The 19,959-nt window shown below is 43.2% G+C and overlaps 1 protein-coding gene across 1 annotated transcript; it reads left to right on the top strand.

Moving 5' to 3' along the window:
• The first annotated feature begins 1,877 nt into the window (after nt 1-1,877).
• Nucleotides 1,878-16,064, top strand: LOC131701540 (telomeric repeat-binding factor 2-interacting protein 1-like). Its single transcript, XM_059000151.1, has 3 exons — nt 1,878-2,517; nt 3,208-3,419; nt 15,037-16,064. The coding sequence occupies exons 1-3, from the start codon at nt 1,881-1,883 to the stop codon at nt 15,742-15,744; spliced, it is 1,557 nt and encodes a 518-aa protein (XP_058856134.1). The 5' UTR covers nt 1,878-1,880; the 3' UTR covers nt 15,745-16,064.
• Nucleotides 16,065-19,959: the final 3,895 nt, after the last annotated feature.

Genomic DNA, 19,959 nt, shown 5'->3' with positions numbered 1-19,959 from the left:
AGCAGGAGTTACAGTGTTATCAGGAGAGAGCCAGGTTTCAGGAGAGCAAGGAAATCGAAAGAGAGGTGGGAGGCAAAGGCAGAGATTAAATCAGCTTTGATAGTAGAAGAGTGACAGTTCCTGAGGGCACCAGATAGAGTGCGGGAGAGAGTGGGAGGAAGGAGAAGCAGAGGGATGAGGTTAGAGGTGTTAGGGGAGCAGCGGTAGACAGAGGACAGAATAACAGGGATGTGAGAGACAGTCATAGCAGGACAAGTGAGACAGATAGGTACAGTGGTAGTGGGAGCAGGAGCGGTAGGGGGAGGGTACAGACCTGTCTAGTAGTTGGTGTCTTCCAGAGCGCTGTTAGGTTTAGAATTTCTCCAGCAGCCTCTCCTCGCTGGACTCCCACAGCTAGACTCCCACAGCTAGACTCCCGGCTCATTGTTAGAGAGCCTCTTCAGTTGGCTGGCGGTTTGTGCTGGCACACAAATAGGCTAGCTGTCTATTATACTAACTAGATGGATAAAAGCTGTGTGGAAACCAATCAAATTGCAAATCAACCTCTATTCAATTTAACCACACTCACCTGGTACTAATCACAAACAGTAAATCACCTAATTAAAACAACACCACCTTAATAATATGCAGGGCATAAACTTCACATGGACCAAAATTAAAAATGGATTGAATTGGGATCCCCAGACATCAATCCATCGAATGTATTGTGTGGTAAGAACTTGAGCAGCACGACAGGTTTAACCCCAATTCTCAATCATTGTATATTAGCTATATTTTTTATTATTAATACAAAACGTTTCATAGATTTTTTTTTTTTATCGTTTGCCTTGGCAGGTCTGCAGTGTTCTCCCCCAGCATTGATGGTACACCCCAATTGTGACCCTTTCATTACACAAATGGCAAGCAAATTATACCATTGTTTGGTTTTCCATTATTTTAGCAGGAGTAACAAAAAATGAAAGAGGTGTAAGTTCACGTTCATTAATATCAGATAATAATCACATTAAGCCCTACACACAATCCATTTAATGTGAACTGGGATTATGTGACATCTGAGAAAAGCAAATGGACAAGCCAAATTGAAATCGAACCCGAACCCATATTGGAGATGTTCCTGAAACATCATCCGTAATATTTCTTGTACAGAAGCACATGACATCCTATCGCCTATCCGCCCCTATCTTATCTACCAAAGTCTGTGAGAACTGCTGTCTTGACAATGGTGACTAAACAGACTTCCAACGGAGAGATTCAGCATGTATACATATCTGGGATTCCATTGCATTTTAATCAGTCAAGTTAAGGACAGACCAACATGATAGTGTTCATGCTTTCTGTTTAAATTGCAACCAACATGCAATTTAAAGTAAAAAAAAACAAAACTACAAACCCTAATCTGAAATCAACACTTGTAGATAATCATCTTTTGCTATAGTAGATTTTGTAGTGACAGGTCTTGTCTAATACACAAGAAAGCCCCTGACCTAGAAGCAGGAGTGTAACTGTTTGGCAAACTAGTTAGGCCTGCCCAACGGATGGCTCCTGAAGATCCACAATAAGGCTCTTTTGAAGGATCACATTTAAGTTTTTTTAGTTCTAAAAGACTGCAATTGTAATCTGTAGTCTTATATATGCAAGTACAGAAATTGCAGCATCATTTGAAATGTTTGTGTTTTAAACAGTATTTTATGAGCAGAACACTAGGTGCTTGTATGGTGCTGTGTTTGTCGTATGGCTATTAGAACTCCCAGATATGGTTCTTTTTGCCAAAAAGGTTATACATCTTTGGGTTAAGAGATACAGAGGCTTCTAGACTGCAAGTAAAACCACCTTGATGACAGTGCCTGATTTCAGTGTCTTGCTGTCTGACAGGTAGGAGGATGCAGTCCACAGAGTGCGATTTGTCCAGGGAGAAGCAGCACTGCCCCACCCCTCACACCATGACCCTCTTTGTTGACGATACAGGTTGCCCCTTGCGTTTCTTCATCAGACCCGGCAGTGCCAAGTGCCGCTTTTTGCCTGTAATCGAGCAGGGGGGCGGGGTGATGTGCCGCATACAGGAGCCGGGTGCAATATCCCTGGCTGACCCAAAGGAGCAGGGTGGGGTCGCTGCTCCGGGATACTTCTCCGTGCAGTACATCCTCGACTGTGTGGAGAAAAACGAGAGGCTGGACCTGGAGGGGTACAGGCTGGGGTCGACCCAGCAGGAGCGAGCTGATTCTACAAGCAGTGGCCTGTGCTGGACAGGGCGCTTTGGGTACAGCAGAGAGGAGCACAGCAGCAAGGAGAGCCTGGTCAGGGGCAACAAGATCTGGCAAGAGATGGAGCGCGCTGCCGTGACCTGCCACACCTGGCAGTCCATGAAGGACCGCTATAGGAAGCACCTGGCCGGCCGGATGGAGGCGTTCCAGGTTGAGGACCTCGCAGCCACACCGAGCAACGCGGCAACATGTTCCACCAAGAAGAAAAGCAAACTCGAGGAAACCGAGGCCATGGACACTTCATCAGACCAGCAAGGTGAGAGAGCTCTCAAACACACAAGTGCTGTAGTGCTCCATGCTGTTTAGAAAATAATATACAGTGCTCCCTCTTTATATTACTAACTGACTGACAGTAAAACATAGCATTGCCTCGCCGTGAATTAAGCAAATTAATGAAATAGCCAATTCTGAAATATCAAAGAAGTGCTGTATATACATATTTTAAAAGATTGCTACTCTACATTAAAAGCCAATGTTGAACATGGTAACAGCAATACAGTGGCACCCCTAAAATAAATATAGTATGCATGTAGTATGCATGCAATCTTGTTGATTTTGATTAAAAGTTGTAACCCTAAGGTGGTAATATTGGGATTATTGGCCTACCGAACAGAAGAACTCCAGTTCACAATCAAATTAAGTATCATTGCATGAAGACATTATATTTAGCAACTGAAACTTGTGTGTTAATATTGTCATCGAAATATAGTATTTAATTAATTTGTAACAGTACATTCAGACAACTAAACGGCTGATTGAGTATTTGAAACACTGGGGGAAAAACGCAGGGAAAAAAAGGCTACATGTATTTTACTATTTTCTGAGCTATAAAATAACTTCATTTCTTTGTCACTGGGGTTTTCTGAGGATGTTTCTGTTCTGTAAGAGAGAAATCTTTACGATATGTTCAATATTTCACAAGTGATTGGACCCACCTGTGCTTCAGTTGAAAACCAGGCTGTGGAGCAAGAGGAAGTGAAGGAGCCGACAAACAGAGCAGAGAAAGGGGAAGAAGTCCTGGAGAAAGAGGTGAGCGACACAGAAGTGGAGATTCGTCAAGGACAAGAGGTAACTGTGGAGTCCACCCAGCTCACACAGAGCAGCAGTGCAAAGCGCCGGAAATTGGGGATTCTGGAATTGGCAATCCGTGAATTTCAGGTAAGCCTTACACAGGAGCAGGGGTGTGGAATTTTGGAAAACTTCTTGTCCAAGGGACAAAATTCTAGACAAATCTACTTGCCCCCTCCCCATCACACGAAACGCACACACAAAAATAGACTATAACTGAAGGATTTTAACAGTGAACACAATCAGTCAGCTGGTGATTAATAATTATTTTTGCTTCATTATTTTTTGCTTCCCGTGTGTTTTGTTATTGTTTTGTTTAGGGACGGCATAGCCGAATGTTTGTTTATATTTGTGTAGTAGCGTGGATGGGTAGCCCCATCCACAGTAATTAAAAAAAACTTGTGCAGATTGTGGCCGAGGGGTAATAGAATAATTGCTAGCTAGTTAAACCCCTCGGCCACGATATATAAACCTGCAGCTCTCTGCCCTAGGGGTGGGGTGTATGAGAGAGTGGAGAGAGCGAGAGGAACGAGACAAAACAACAAAACAAAACAAAACAAAACGAAACTTAAATTAATAATAGACGTAGGAACAGTGAAGGCAATCTGCCCAGCCTGACCTGTGTTTTATTTATATTTTGTGTTCGTGATTTGTTTTGTTTAAAATATTTGTTTTCGCTCTGTGAGCAAGTGTTTTTGTGTTTAAACTTTTTATTTGTTTTTGTATGTAAATAAAACGGCGGCCAGCCGCATCTTTCTTTTGAAACTGCAGTTTGGGTGTCAGTATTTTCCGTCCCTGCATCATCCCTGACGTCACCGCCCAGCCATTCTTATCACAATGACGTATCACTTTAAACAATAAACCAGACAGCCTTGTGAAGAGACATGAGAATAAGAATCATTCGCATTACTGGCAGTCTGGAGTTCTTTGCTGGAGAGAAAGACGCATCTTGTGTCTATTGGAGCCCCCTGTGTTTTATTGCGTAAAAAAAAAGAGAAAAGCGAGTGTGACGGTACTGAGTGGTCTGACGTCACGGCAGAAGCAGGGACGGGAAAACACTGACACCAGGGAGTACTGCAGGTAAAGGTGGCGTTTGCCGTCGTTTTTATTAAGCAAACAAAAATAAACAAAAACACACTGTGCTCGCAGAGCAAAATAAATAGTTTAAACAAAAACAAATCTCGAACACAGAAATAAATAATAATACAACACAGGTCAGGCTGGGCAGATTGCCTTCACTGTTCCTATGTTATTTAAGTTTCGTTTCTCTTTTCAATCGCCGTCTCTCTGCTCGCTCTCTCCTCTCTAACACCCACCACGAAGCTGGAGAGCTGCAGCCTTTTTATATCGTGGCCGAGGGGTTTAACTAGCTTGCAATTAATTATTCTATTACCCCTCGGCCACAATCTGCACGAGTTTATTAATTACTATGTGGATGGGGCTTCCCATCCACGTTACCAAATAATAAACAAACGGCTATGCCGTCATCTAAACATAATAATAATAATAAATACAAAAACAAAACCTGCGGCGCCTCGCCGTCATATAAAATACAATACTAAATCATAATACAAAATAAATACAAAATCCACTGCACAGGGGCGGAGGGGGACTCCGTTCTAAAAAATAAACAAAACAATGTACAGGGCTGCTCGCCCTGTTACAGCGAGATAAAATATAAAATATAAAAAACGCAGTAGGGATTCAAGGAAATGCATGCACATGGATTAGGGAGTGGTTAACATGTAGAAAACAGAAAAAACTGATTAGAGGAGAAACCTCAAAATGGAGCGAGGTAACCAGTGGTGTACCACAGGGATCAGTATTAGGTCCTCTGCTATTCCTAATCTACATTAATGATTTAGATTCTGGTATAGTATGCAAACTTGTTAAATTTGCAGGTGACACAAAAATAGGAGGAGTGGCAAACACTGTTGCAGCAGGAAAGGTAATTCAAAATGATCCAGACAGCATTCAGAACTGGGCAGACACATGGTAAATTACATTTAATAGAGAAAAGTTTTAAAGACTGCATGCAGGCAATAAAAATGTGCATTATAAATATCATATGGGAGATAGTGAAATTGAAGAAGGAATCTATGAAAAAGACCTAGGAGTTTACGTTGACTCAGAAATGTCTTCATCTAGACAATGTGGGGAAGCTATAAAAAAGACCAATAAGATGCTCGGATATATTGTGAGAAGTGTTGAATTTAAATCAAGGGAAGTAATGTTAAAACTTTACAATGCATTAGTAAGACCTCATGTAGAATATTGTGTCCAGTTCTGGTCACCGCGTTACAAAAAGGATATTGCTGCTCTAGAAAGAGTGCAAAGAAGAGCAACCAGAATTATCCCGGGTTTAAAAGGCATGTCGTATGCAGACAGGCTAAAATAATTGAATCTGTTTAGTCTTGAACTGATTCAAGCATTCAAAATCCTAAAAGATATAGACAATGTCGACCCAGGGGACTTTTTTGACCTGAAAAAAGAAACAAGAACCAGGGGTCACAAATGGAGATTAGATAAAGGGGCATTCAGAACAGAAAATAGGAGGCACTTTTTTACACAGAGAATTGTGAGGATGGGAGGAAGGAGGAAGAGCTGCAGAAAGCTGCAACAGCAGCAGCAGAGCAAGAGGAGATGGTGGTCGCGGGACCCCACCCAACTGGGACCCCCATACTGGGACACGGAACAGGAGCAGTGGAGGGCTGAAGGGGCCCCCCTGTGTGTCATCTGCAGATAGTTTGGGCATGACTAGGAGTACTGCCCCTATGTAGACCCCTGCTTCTGGGAAGCCTACTCAATGGGGAGGATGTCCTGTGAGTCTGGGTGGTTTTGGCCAAGAGAGAGGAAGGTGAGGAGAAGGAGGCAGAGAGGGGACACAGACCGGGAGTGGGAGGAGCCTGAACGTCCACAGCCCAAGAGGGGGGAGTCGGTGCGTCCACAGCCCAAGAGGGGGGAGTCGGTGCGTCCACAGCCCAAGAGGGGGGAGTCGGTGCGTCCACAGCCCAAGAGGGGGGAGTCGGTGCATCCACAGCCCAGGTATCCGCCAGCAGAGGGAGAATACCGGCTGGTTCCACCTCCACCGCCCTGGGAGGACTGCGTATCACTCCCACTTCCACCAGCAGAGGGAGAATACCTGCTGGTTCCACCTCCGCCTCCATGGGAGGACTGTGTGTCGCTCCCACCTCCACCAGCAGAGGGAGAATACCTGCTGGTTCCGCCTCCACCGTCGTGGGAGGACGACTTCCCACTCCCACCTCCATCCACAGAGGGAAAGTACTTGCTGGTTCCACCTCCACCGCCGTGGGAGGACTGCTTGTTGCTCCGACCTCCACCAGCAGAGGAAGAGTACCTGCTGGTTCCGCCTCCATCTCCATGGGAGGACTACTTGCCGCTCCCAGCTCCACCAGCAGAGGAAGAGTGCCTGCTGGTCCCACCACCACCACCCGAGAGAGAGGAGCACGAGCTGCCTCTCTCTTCAAGACAGGACCGACCGGGACAAGATTCTGGTGGTCCGCAGCTGCCCTTGCATACGCTGCTGAGCAGAGCAAGGGGGAAAACCGCTGGGTCGCAACGGCTGAGAAGAGGGCCAACCCCAGCACCACTGCTGGTCCTGGCTCCCCTCCTGCAGTCGCCTCCCGAGGGTCCGCTGCCTCTGTTGCCACCCGAGGGTCCGCTGCTGCCGTCGCCACCCGAGGGTCCGCTGCCGCCGTCGCCACCCGAGGGTCCGCTGCCACCGTCGCCACCCGAGGGTCCACTGCCGCCGTCGCCACCCGAGGGTCCGCTGCCGCCGTCGCCATTGCCCGGGAATGCCTGCCTTGCACCGTTCAGGGATGCCACGCCCGATCCGCTCAGGGATGCCACGTTTGGATCGCCTGGGGTTGCCTGCTGCTCTGCATTGCCTGGGGTTGCCTGCTGCTCTGCATTTCCTGGGGCTGCCTGCTGTTCCGCATCGCCTGGGGCTGCCTGCTGCTCCGCTCCGTTGCTGAAGGTCCCGCTTTGCCTGGAGTTGCTGTGACTTTTGCTTCTCCTAGGGTTGCTGCCTGTCCTGCTTTGCCTGGGGTCACCGAGGGTCCTGCTTCGCCTGGGGTCGCAGCCGGCTCTGCTTCGCCTGGGGTCGCAGTCGGCTCTGCTTCGCCTGGGGTCGCTGCCGGCTCTGCTTCGCCTGGGGTCGCTGCCGGCTCTGCTTCACCTGGGGTCGCTGCCAGTCCTGCCAGGCATCAGAAAGTGTTGTGCCTGGAGCCCCGCAAACGGGAGTTGCCGGCCATGAAGAAGGTGGGGGAGGTCAGGAGACCAGCTCCCACAGTCACACTTTCATGGCAGGAAACACTGTGGCCAGAGCCCCACGGAGGGGAGCTAACGGCCACGAAGAAGGGGGGGAGGTCAGGAGACCAGCTCCCCCTGCAGCAGTTTCGCTGCTGGAAATCGGGTGGCCGGAGCCCCACAAAGGGGAGCTGCCGGCCATGAAGAAGTGGGGGGAGGTCAGGAGACCACCCTTTCTTTGGCCTGAGAAGCCGGCCTGTGTGCGGTCAGCCTGGCTGCTACAGCTGTTGGGGTGGGAGGAGGACCTCCCACCGTGGCCGCCACCCTTGGTCCATTGCTGCCCCTATTCTGGGACCTTTTGAAGCGGGACTTTGGAATTAAGGGGGGAGGTGGGGGGGGGGGGTATGTAACAGGGCGAGGAGCCCTGTACGTATTATTTGTTTATTTATTTTTAGAACGGGGTCTCCCCCTCCGCCCCTGTGCAGGTTAATGTGTTGTATTTGTTTGTTTTATGATTTATATATTTACATGACGCCGTAGCCGTGTGTTTTTGTTTTGTTATTGTTTTTGTTTATTTAAAATGTGTTCTGGCAGAGGCGAGAGTGAGTACTCGTCTTCTGCCAGCACCTCTGCACTTAGCATTTGTATGTCAGCTGACAAGCTGATGTCCCATCATGTCTTTCTTCTTAAAGGTATACAGCCTCTATGCATGAACCCCCAATATCTCTCACAAGCACCTGGATACATATTTTTTACGATATCAGCAGTCATTTTAACGTTTTAGCCTCTCAAAGAGCTTAACAAAGAAAACCCACCCCTTCAACTCTGATTGGTTAAAATTTGTGTCAAGACGTAGCACAGCTGTCATGTGGTTCCAAGATTTTTTTTTTCACATAAAAACGCGCAAGTGATCTAGTCTGCTAGAAGCACAAATCAATCCTTTTTGTTAAAGGCACAGTAGCATCTGCTGTGGGGTGGCGACAGCCACTTTGTCGGGCGTTGCACCCGGCTGAAAAGGCCTGGGGAGAACCCTGATACTGATGCACAATGAAAACGCAGCAGTCTAAGTTGTACATCAATAGCTAATTGGGCACATACATAATATTATTTACATTTTAAATAGTGAGCAGATAGGTTTCTTGATTGTTTGAGTAGTATTGTTCCTTGGGATAACAAAATGCTGAGTTTAATACAAACGCCAGGTGCTCAGTGTTTGGTATTTGAGTTGAGTTAAAATTGCCATTCAAAAAGACATGATTTTAATTAACGCAAGAACAACGAAAGATAAGACCATGCCCCGTTTGAGTAATGAAGATCACCTGGTTGCTATCGGCATGATTGAATGCGGCCTGTCTGTGAGAGAAATTGCCCGGAGAATGAGATGTTCTGCTTCAACAGCAGACTAGTCCAGAGAAATCAGGAAACGGGCTCTGTGAAGGACAGGGTGGATAGATTAACCAATCAGGTTTTGAGTTTAGTTATGTGATAGAATAACCAATCAACTTTTGAGTTTAGTTGACGATCCAACCTCTGTTAAAAAAAAAAAAAAAAAAAGTTATCGTGGGTTGACTGACAGAAATTCCTACCACCCAGTTTCTTTGTATAGTCACTGACATTCTACTGTAGCCTATCAGGCTTTGTTGAGCTGACTCGCTTGTGTTTCAACGGCCAGTTTCGGACACACTGGAGGGAGTGTGAAGTACTGTGACTTGTGAGGAAATTATTTATTTCAAACTGGCTACGGTACTTTTGTTTTTTAATTAATGCATTAGTTATGCATTCATTTTTGTCTGGGGGAAAAACCCACTTGCGTTTAAAAAAAAAAAAAAAACGTGCTCGGTTTAGATAACTGCATCGCATGAAAAGAAAATTCAGCTGAATGAGGATTTTACAAGAATGGTGAGGGAGTAAGTACAAACGTTTATTATAATAATATAGTACAATATTTAAGTTTAATATTCTGTTTTTGGCTCGTTGTCCCGTTTTTCACAAATGCCTGTTATCATACAGGGATGTCAGTAAAATTCGATTTTATAAAAATGAGCACAGCATTAACATTGTTAATGTGGTTAAGGTACTTAAGGCTTCTGTTTACTTTACAAGTAGCACACCATTACATTGTAGATAAATGCTGTTTCATTGTGCTTTAAACAAGTCATAAACGGCTGGTTTGTTATTTTATATTGAAGTTCAGTAAGGTCATTAATGTAGCATTATGGATTTTGTTAACGGTAAATATTTTGTTATGTAAGGACTGGGAATCACCGACCCGCATAAGTGTAATCCTGTTTAAATGTATAGCTAAATATTTATGAAAAAAACGGCCATACAAGTAAGCGTGTCAAAGTGGGACTTAATACTACTACGATTAATAATAATAATAATAATAACGTAATATCAGAACTACCAATATATGCTTACTGATATTAACTTTTTATGAAGTGCTCACTACAAACGAATGGGTCCAGTCTTTTTCGTTTTTTTTATTCTCTTTTAATCGCTGAAATCCATTTTACCCTCCTGTCTGGAGCAGCAGGAATCCTGTAGAAGGAAACTTTATATTTCTGTCCAGAACAAAAGAATCAGTCATTACTGTAATGTTACCACGCTAGGCATTTTGGTCATCTTCCACAGTAATGCTGAATGTGAAAGAGTGTTCAGCTTGGTGACCAAAAACAAAACCCAACACAGCGCCAGCTTGAGCACAGACATGCTAAGTTCACTGGTAATGCACAAAGTCATGATGTCAGTGAAGCAGCAAGTGTGCCACACACAAACCTTTAGTGACACCTTGCTCAGGAAAGCCAAGTCAGCCACCTATGAAGCTAAACATTCAAGATCTGAAAGTGCAGTTTGACCTGTTGGATTCTTTTCTGTTCCAAACAACTCACTTTGTGGATAGCTATTACATTTGGTGCTGACTCAGTGACTATTTAAGTTTGTTTTCCTTTTTTGAAAGTGCTGTGTTTCTCTGTTTTAGAAGCTTATACATTTGTTATGTTTTGACAGTAAATAAAATACAAACATACTACAAAAATGTACTTTTCTGTACTTGAAATAATTTTCAGTTGGTGTAAATTAAAAAGGTTTAATCTATACTAAGGTAAACAAAATTAAATTTAAACTGAAACAATCATAGCTAATCTCAATATTTTTATACTGAAAAATTCATTCTCAAAACTCCCAGACCCTCCCGAGATGTCCACTACTCAAGTGCTACTCAAAAAAAAATGTCAAGGTTGGCAGGTCTGCGGCTGACCTAAGCCCTTTCCCCCTGGAGCTCGGCCTGTTGTGCGCCACCCCCTAGGAGCTCCTGTCCACGGTCGGCAGTGGAACAGCCTGGACTTGAACCTGCGACTTCCAGGCTATAGGGCACATCCTGCACTCCATGACGAGTGCCTTTACCGGATGCGCCACTCGGTAGCCCTACTTCTCCTTCTTAAAAATCTACTTGTCCTTCTTAAAAATCTACTTGCCCCCTCCCCGTCACACAAAACACACAAAAAAGTAGATTATAACTTGTAGGATTTTGGTTTTATTTAACTGTAAACACTGTGGGACATATTCCCTGAATATGATATTAATACCGCAACGTGTATTAATGATACAACTGGACTAATTAATGAAACTGCTGTGTCTTAGGACAAAAGCAAACTGCTGTGCCTTAGGAAAAAGGGTCCCTTGGTTCCTGGCAGGAATGCTGAACTGAAGATGACCAGGGCTAGGAGGGGGGTGTCTGGACTGGGTGAGGCTGAAAGGACAGTGAGGAAACCTCAAAACTGCAAACATAAGCGGTTTGGTGTAAGGAAGACATAAAATGTGTCTGGATGAAAGGAAGTAGACAAAAGACAAATCTCAAAGATTTGTGAGTTAAAAAGGCAAGATACACAAATGATCTCATGAAAGTGGCTACTCAGCAGAGTAAAAAGACCATAAATATCCAAGCAAAACTTAAACATTTTGCGCTCCACATCGAATGCTAAACAAGGTGCTGTCACTTTGCTAAGCAAAGCTGCAACTCCGGTACTGCCTAGAAACGGAACCAAGACGGGACTCTGCCTGAAAACAGACCCAAGAAGAGGAAGCAAGCTGCAAGCGAGTCAACGACCACAAGCAACGAGACAAGCCCGGCTGGAAGACTGCCGTAAAACTTACAGTGACAGTTATCAGACAAACCAGTCTAGGTCTGCTGCACAACTAAAACCACAGTATCCAAAAAACATTGTGCCCTGCTACCTGCCTAGCTAAAAGATTCAGCGAAGAGGACAGAGCGGACGGGCGCTGTTGTGGATCCTATAACCGAGGACTAAAGACTTTGTTGCAGCTGTTTGTTGATTCTGTCGAGAACTGAAAGCTTTTTTGCCGAGTTTGATCCAATGTAGGATTGAAGAATTAGTTGCTGAGAGGAGAGTTTTTGTACTGGACACTTCAACAGATTGAGTTTCCAAACCAACAGTTAATTATTTAGTTTGCATACTTTGCGAGTGAACTTTTAGTGAAACTTGATGAAGTAACTATAACTAATCTACCTCATATTGTTGTCTGAAGAATTTATTTAAAAGTAAACTTGCCATATACTTAATTTAGATACCATTAATAAGCTTGATGTGATATATTCTAAGATTGTCTGCATCATTTCAGTCTGAGGCTGTGCTTGGATGTGGGCGTGTGTGTGTGTCTGTGTGTGTGTGTGTGAGCAAGCTACGAGCTACATCACAGCTTGCTCGAGTGCTGCTTGTGTGTGAGGAGACAGGCGGTGTCATATTTCAATTGCCTGCTAGCCAGCATGAGCGCAGTGAGAGTTTTGAATTGTGTTTTGTGCATAGATACTAAGAGATTTACTTTCTGACTTTTCTGATTTCTGTTTATTATTTGTGTACTTAATACAATATTACTATTGATTAAACATTCCTTGTGTCTGCATGTGAATGTGTGTTCATAGTAAATCCTCGATCTTTGTAACACGTCAATTAAATATTATTAATAAGATAATCAACCCAGATAAACATTAAATTATCAATTATTGAATTGTTCCTACAACACATGGGCGGATCTAGCCCTGTAGCTTGATGGGTTCACTAAATTCTTCAAGATACACAAAAGGTTCCCTGTGACACCACCTCACTTCAACAAATGTATAACATACTTTAAGGAAATGTTCCTTTCAGTGCAGTTTGGAACACATAAATAAACCATTTCAAAATGTGCATGTCGGTACTGTAATTAAATCAAATCTGATCTGTTCATAAAGGCTTGGCACTGAAACATCCATTAAGCTTATATGTTCCACTAAATCCACCTCAGCTGCCTAATCTACATCTTGAACGTGTCTTTCTTGCATATTTATAGTATTGTTTAGGGCTGTGCGGTTATGGAAATTTCAGTTTGGTTTCGGCTCAGTTTAACAAGACAAAAGAGGTTATATTTTTCTTAATGTTTTTAATGAACATAATCAAATGCAACTGCAAGTTCTGATCATATACAAATATTTGTAATAAAATTAATTATAAAACTTCTTTGCATAACTTAGAACAAATCAGTCGCAGACACTAACAAAATACAATAAACACATCCTTCAATGACTGACTTAAAAGTGAAATAAAAGACTAATAATTTAAAATAAAATAAAAGTGTCACTGTTTTGGGCAACAATTTGACTTGAACATCAACCTGAACATTTAAACTCAGGTAAAAGTCACAACAGGTTTAAAATAAATCTAAATGTATTGCAAATAAACAATTGGGAACTAATTTCCCTGCTAATCATTAAAAAAAAACAAAAAACACTTTAATAATGTACAATATTATTGCTGGTATTGCTGGAAAGCTGAAATTCTAATTTTTCCAACGATACCGCCCCTTTCAGTGTAGCTGCTACATGACTGAGCAGTTGACTCAAAACGAAACCTAACCCTTGAACTCTATCACTCTATGATGAGAGGCTTAAATTCAGGCGATCGTAGTTCCGGCTAGGAGTACCGCATACACACACTGAATACTTAATTGGAAAGCCCTGAGTCTGTACTTTTAAACAAGCCATGAACCAGGTAGGTGGTTTTTACATTGCTTGAGTAATATGCGCGTAACCATCGGTGCCCTGAAATGAATGGGGCAGTGTGACAGAAATACAGTGAGTTTTGGTTGTAAATCTCCCTCCCGACCTGTGAGGGCGCTAAGCAGCGAAAGGAGAAGTCTTTGGACGGGCTGGTCTGACAGTTCTTCCCCAGGCAGGGAAGTCGGTCAGTCTGGAAGAAGGCGAGACTCTGTTGCAGGAACGTATTGACCCGGAAGGGAAACGACGTAGCAGCTGCAGATAGTAGAGACAGCTGCATTCGTTTACCAAGGGGTCATGCGTGATAGCATAAAGGGGACGGGGAATCGCAAATCTTTTCCTTCGCTTGGTTCGAAATACAAGGAACTGGAAGGACCGGGAGAAACCCTTTAAAAACTAAAAAAGGATTTGTGAGTGTTTTCTGTTTGTTTGTTACTGTTAGTAATTGTCTTTTGTTTTGTAAATCACTAGACAGCTAACACGTCACCGGAGCTGTCCCCTTGGGCCAGCACTACCCGGAGCAACACTACACCACAGTCACTGTTTAATTGTTATCACCCACCACGAGCACTACTGCATGCACCCAGGACTGGTGATCATGTTAGTATATTGTGGGGCGGATATTCATGTTTATTTGGGACTGTAACCCTGTTGTTATTTACTCTGTGCTCTACACATTGCTGTGTATTGCCAGGGATTATTATTTGGTCACCAGACCTGGATACAATTAAAAACTGTTCCAAACTGGATTATAACTCTCTGTGTTTCATTACTGCACTGCATCACCCCTGCACCTGCACGTACAACTTACTACTTTGCCACAGGCAGTCACACATGTCAGTTTTTCGACAGTGGATTAAAATAAAAAGTGCTTTCAATTCCTCTTCCGATCACACCAGAAAAAACTGATCAGCTGTTCATTCAGTCAGTACAGCGTTTGTAATGCACTGCAACAATTAGATATCAATATTCGTCTTGGCAAATGTTGTTAATATTGTACATATTGCGATTGGTATTCATCCAGTATAATTTTAGGTCTAGATCTGGAGTTGTACAATAGTTACCTGGGGAGTGGTCTGTGGCACGTCTTCTTTGACTTCAGCCTTTCGCTTTTCTTCATTACACAGGATTTCAAATTCGGTTTTGTGTTTGGCTTGTAAATGTCTTTTTAAGTTACTTGTATTTCCGTAATTTAAACCTTTTTTAAACATATTTCTGCTAGCATTGTCAGACATTTTCGCGAATGGTCAAAAATGTCGGGAAACCGACACGGTTTTAGTGCTCTAACTTTTCTCAAAAATTTAAACCGAACCACAAAATCGGTTAACCGCACAGCCTTAGTATTGTTATCTCACTTGGCTGACTTATTTTATGTTACTTTTTCAGTCCGATGATGAGACCCCACATCTAGAAGTGACCGGCGAGGCAAGAGGTCATGAGGAAGCAGGGGCCCAGAGTGTTGTAGCTGGCCAGGAGAGCATGCCCATGGCTGGGAGAGCAGAGTTAGGGCAGCCCCAGAGTCCCTTGTCTTGGCTTTGCAAGGTAGATTCCCAGACGCAGGAGGGAGCGTCCGGCCCCTCAGACGCCTCTGAAAACCAGGAAAAGAGGATTGCCCCAGAGACGGAACCAAGGGCTGAAGAGAGAGAGGTAGGGACCCAGACTGTTGTAGCTGGCCAGGAGAGTGTGCTTGTTGCTGGGAGAGCTGAGTTAGGGCAGCCCCAAAGCCCCTTGTCTTGGCTTTGCAAGTTTATGATGCACAGGAACATTTTAGATTCCCATACACAGAAGGGTGAAGAGAGGGCGTCCGACCCCTCTCAGGCTGAGGTAGTAGACGCCATCGCTGCTGTGCAGTTCCTGATGGATGAGTTTGGAGTGGACCTGGCGTGCGTGATGCAGAGCTTGCTGAAGAACAGCGGTGATTTCCAGGCTGTGCTGCACTACCTGCACACCGGCCGCAGAGCGGACGGGAGACCCCTCTGGACACGGCACGATGATCTGGCTCTGCAGTCAGGAGACCCCACCACAAAACAGGCTCTAATACTCAAGTATGGAGAGGAAAACGTGGCCAAGAGGGTGGCATTTTTCAATACCTGACATGCAGAGGGATTAAAGGCTGTTTTTGCTCTTGCTGTTCTTGTATGTTAATAAAAATAAAAAACACTGTGAAATGGTTCACATTTTTCAGTGCAGTTTGGAAACTGGATTGTTTTGGTTCAGATTTAAAAAATGTTTTAATGACAATGACAATATTACTGTCTCCAATTTGTAAAAATGAATATGCCAGGATATCAAAGGGATTGTGCTTGTCATCTGAAATCCTGGTTTGAATGTGCACTAGCTTTAACAGGGGATCACTGGGGTTGGTTGATAAATGTATTATTTTTGTTACCAAGTTTTTCCCACTGTAAAAAAAAATAAAAATAATAATAGTTATCTGACAAGATGGACAATCTGCATTTTTCTTCTCAATTGTTCCTAATAAAATAATATTTTATGAGCATTTTATATTGTTGGTGTTCATTCATAGAGGTGTGAATATACAGAGACCTGTCAAGTAAATATGAGTGGGAGTCTTGCTCTCTTCACAAGATGGAGCTGTGATCACGTTACTCATGATGATAAGAACAGATTGTTAAAGCTTTGGTCATCACTCTTTTAGTTAAGTCACTCGTCACATTGAAAAGAATGAATTCAATGCACACATCATGTGCAGTTAAACTAAAATCTCCTCTACATACAGACGTGCTCAAATTTGTTGGTACCCATCCACAAAAAACGAAGAATGCACAATTTTCTCTGAAATAACTTGAAACTGACTAAAGTAATTGGCATCCACCATTGTTTATTCCATATTTAATAGAAATCAGACTTTGCTTTTGATTTTTTATTCAACATAATATTGTAAATAATAAAACAAATGAAAATGGCATGGACAGAAATGATGGGACCGCTAACCTAATATTTTGTTGCACAACCTTTAGAGGCAATCACTGCAATCAAACGTTTTCTGTAGCTCTCAATGAGACTTCTGCACCTGTTAACAGGTAGTTTGGCCCACTCTTCCTGAGCAAACTGCTCCAGGTGTCTCAAGTTTGATGGGTGCCTTCTCCAGACTGCAAGTTTCAGCTCTTTCCATAGATGTTCGATAGGATTCAGATCAGGACTCATAGAAGGCCACTTCAGAATAGTCCAATGTTTTGTTCTTATCCATTCTTGGGTGCTTTTAGCTGTGTGTTTTGGGTCATTATCCTGTTGGAGGACACCCATGACCTGCGACTGAGACTGAGCTTTCTGACACTGGGCAGTACGTTTCGCTCCAGAATGCCTTGATAGTCTTGAGATTTCATTGTGCCCTGCACAGATTCAAGGCACCCTGTGCCAGGCGCAGCAAAGCAGCCCCAAAACATAACCGAGCCTCCTCCATGTTTCACTGTAGGTATGGTGTTCTTTTCTTTGAAAGCTTCATTTTTTCGTCTGTGAACATAGAGCTGATGTGACTTGCCAAAAAGCTCCAGTTTTGACTCATCTGTCCAAAGGACATTCTCCCAGAAGGATTGTGGCTTGTCAATATGCATTTTAGCAAATTCCAGTCTGGCTTTTTTATGTTTTTCTTTCAAAAGTGGAGTACTCCTGGGTCTTCTTCCATGAAGCCCACTTTCGCTCAAAAAGCGACGGCTGGTGCGATCAGAAACTGACGTACCTTCACCTTGGAGTTCAGCTTGTATCTCTTTGGTAGTTATCCTTGGTTCTTTTTCTACCATTCGCACTATCCTCCTGTTCAATCTGGGGTCGATTTTCCTCTTGCGGCCGCGCCCAGGGAGGTTGGCTACAGTTCCATGGACCTTAAACTTCTTAATAATATTTGCAACTGTTGTCACAGGAACATCAAGCTGCTTGGAGATGGTCTTGTAGCCTTTACCTTTACCATGCTTTTCCGTTATTTTCTTTCTGATCTCCTCAGACAACGCTCTCCTTTGCTTTCTCTGGTCCATGTTCAGTGTGGTCCACACAATGATACCAAACAGCACAGTGACTACTTTTCTCCATTTAAATAGGCTGAATGACTGATTACAAGATTGAAGACATGTGTGATACTAATTAAAGAAACTAATTAGTTTGAAATATCACTATAATCCAATTATTTATTACCTTTTCTAAGGGGTACCAACAAATGTGTCCAGGCCATTTTAGAATATCTTTGTAGAATAAGCAATAATTCATCTCTTTTCACAGCTTCTTTGCTTTATTCTATGACATACCAAAGGCATGCAAGTATACATGATAAAATAGCTTTTAATTTCATCACTTTTCAGGAGGAATGAAGCATTATTTCAATGAGCTGTAAGGGTACCAACAAATTTGAGCACGTCTGTATCTTTTTAATAGAGAGCTGCTGTGATTAGCACAGACAAGGTGGGATTTGTGTAAAGGTTTGTTTTCACACTCCAACTCCACCGGTTATTGTGCAGCGCTGCAGTTCCATTGACCTCACTGCCATGTGCACAGAATTGAATGTATTGTGAAGTGCTGCAGTTCCATTGACCTCACTGCCATGTGCACAGAATTGAATGTATTGTGAAGTGCTGCAGTTCCATTGACCTCACTGCCATGTGCACAGAATTGAATGTATTGTGCAGTACTGCAGTTCCATTGACGGCGGCCAAAATAAACAGACAAATAAAGCGAACACAAAAATAATACCTCCACCAAAAACAAGTACTGTACAAGTAATTGTTTGCTTTCTTTATGATTCATCTTTCTCACATCTCTCTCCTTCAACATCCATCCCAGACTGATCGGTTCCTGCCTCTTTTATGCAGCTGCGCCTGAGCTTGATTGCTTGTCAATCATTGTCGGGATCAGGCATATTCTACATGTGAAGTGATTTGGCAGGGAATGCAATTAACCCTTCCCTGCCAACATAAAACAACTGCAAACATACATACACTTAAATAATAATAATATAACACAAATACAAAATAAACAAAATACACACCGGGGAACTCACAAAAACTCGAAGAAGGGTCTAAAGAGTCAATCAGAACTAGAAAAAAGGGTTAGAGTAATACCCACCACATTACCTACCTGTCTGTGAACTGCATTTGCAGGCAGAGGATTAGAAATACAGTTTGCCATTTCAACTAGTCCTGAAGTCGCACTAAGGCAGCTACCATCAACAAAATCACCCAAAACAACAGAGGGAGCCATTATCGCAGCTAAATAAATACTACTTGATGTTAGCATCGTATTTGAAATGTTCGTGGCGCACAGAAACGTTCAACTAGCATTGTTCATTGTGAACAGAGTTCATTACAAACGCTCGCTTAGTTGAACGCACCCGTAGTTTCTGATTAAGTTTAATGTTTAATAGGCCACATTAAGGAGGCAGTGTGGTCCAGTGGTTAAATAAACGGGCTTATAACCAGGAGGTCCCCGGTTCAAATCCAACCTCAGCCACTGACTTATTGTGTGACCCTGAGCAAGTCACTTAATCTCCTTGTGCTCCGTCTTTCGGGTGAGACGTAATTGTAAGTGACTCTGCAGCTGATGCATAGTTCACACACCCTAGTCTCTGTAAGTCGCCTTGGATAAAGGCGTCTGCTAAATAAACAAATAATAATAATAATTTTCCCAAGTTAGCTGGTACTTTGGGAACATTTGGGTGATTGCTGTGCTGACAGAGCGAGTATCTGCAGAAGGTATGAACGTGACAAAAACAAGGCTGGTTTATTCGCTTTGAAATCATGAAAAGAAAAAAAAAATTGACAGAAATGGGCAACTCGTCAAAAATCACACTGGACACAATATTCCATTAATGTGTTCCATAAGTTTACCAACTGGAGCATCGTCATTGCCTGTCAAACATTTACAAGCAAGATTGTCAGCGTTAGGCAGTGTATAGTGCTGTACTGTGGCACGAAGTCACCAATACATACACCTCTGCAATAAACAGTGGCTGTCCAGCAAAGCACAGCGCTCAGACAAACTCAGTCATTCTGCGCTCGCTTTATTAAAGCGAGTGTAAAAGCTGTATAAATGGATTGCTTATCTCTGATTTCACTTTCTTATTTTAGTTCAATGTGTCGCTTTCAGTATGTTATTTTATTCTGTCACAGTGAACATGTCCCTCAATGCAGCCAACAGTATTTGTAACATTCATAAACTGATTCCTCATCCACTCAAGATATTATATTTTCGTGTTAGTATTTCAATTTAGCTTTTGATCAAGCTAGTTACTACGCCCTGTACTTAACACAATATCGGTCTTTGATTGGCCAACAGAATCGGGTGATATGTGAAGCAACAGAG

Source organism: Acipenser ruthenus, chromosome 25 (assembly GCF_902713425.1).
Source record: "Acipenser ruthenus chromosome 25, fAciRut3.2 maternal haplotype, whole genome shotgun sequence".
In the NCBI taxonomy this organism is placed as follows: domain Eukaryota; kingdom Metazoa; phylum Chordata; class Actinopteri; order Acipenseriformes; family Acipenseridae; genus Acipenser; species Acipenser ruthenus.
This window is presented reverse-complemented; position numbering and strand designations above follow the sequence as displayed.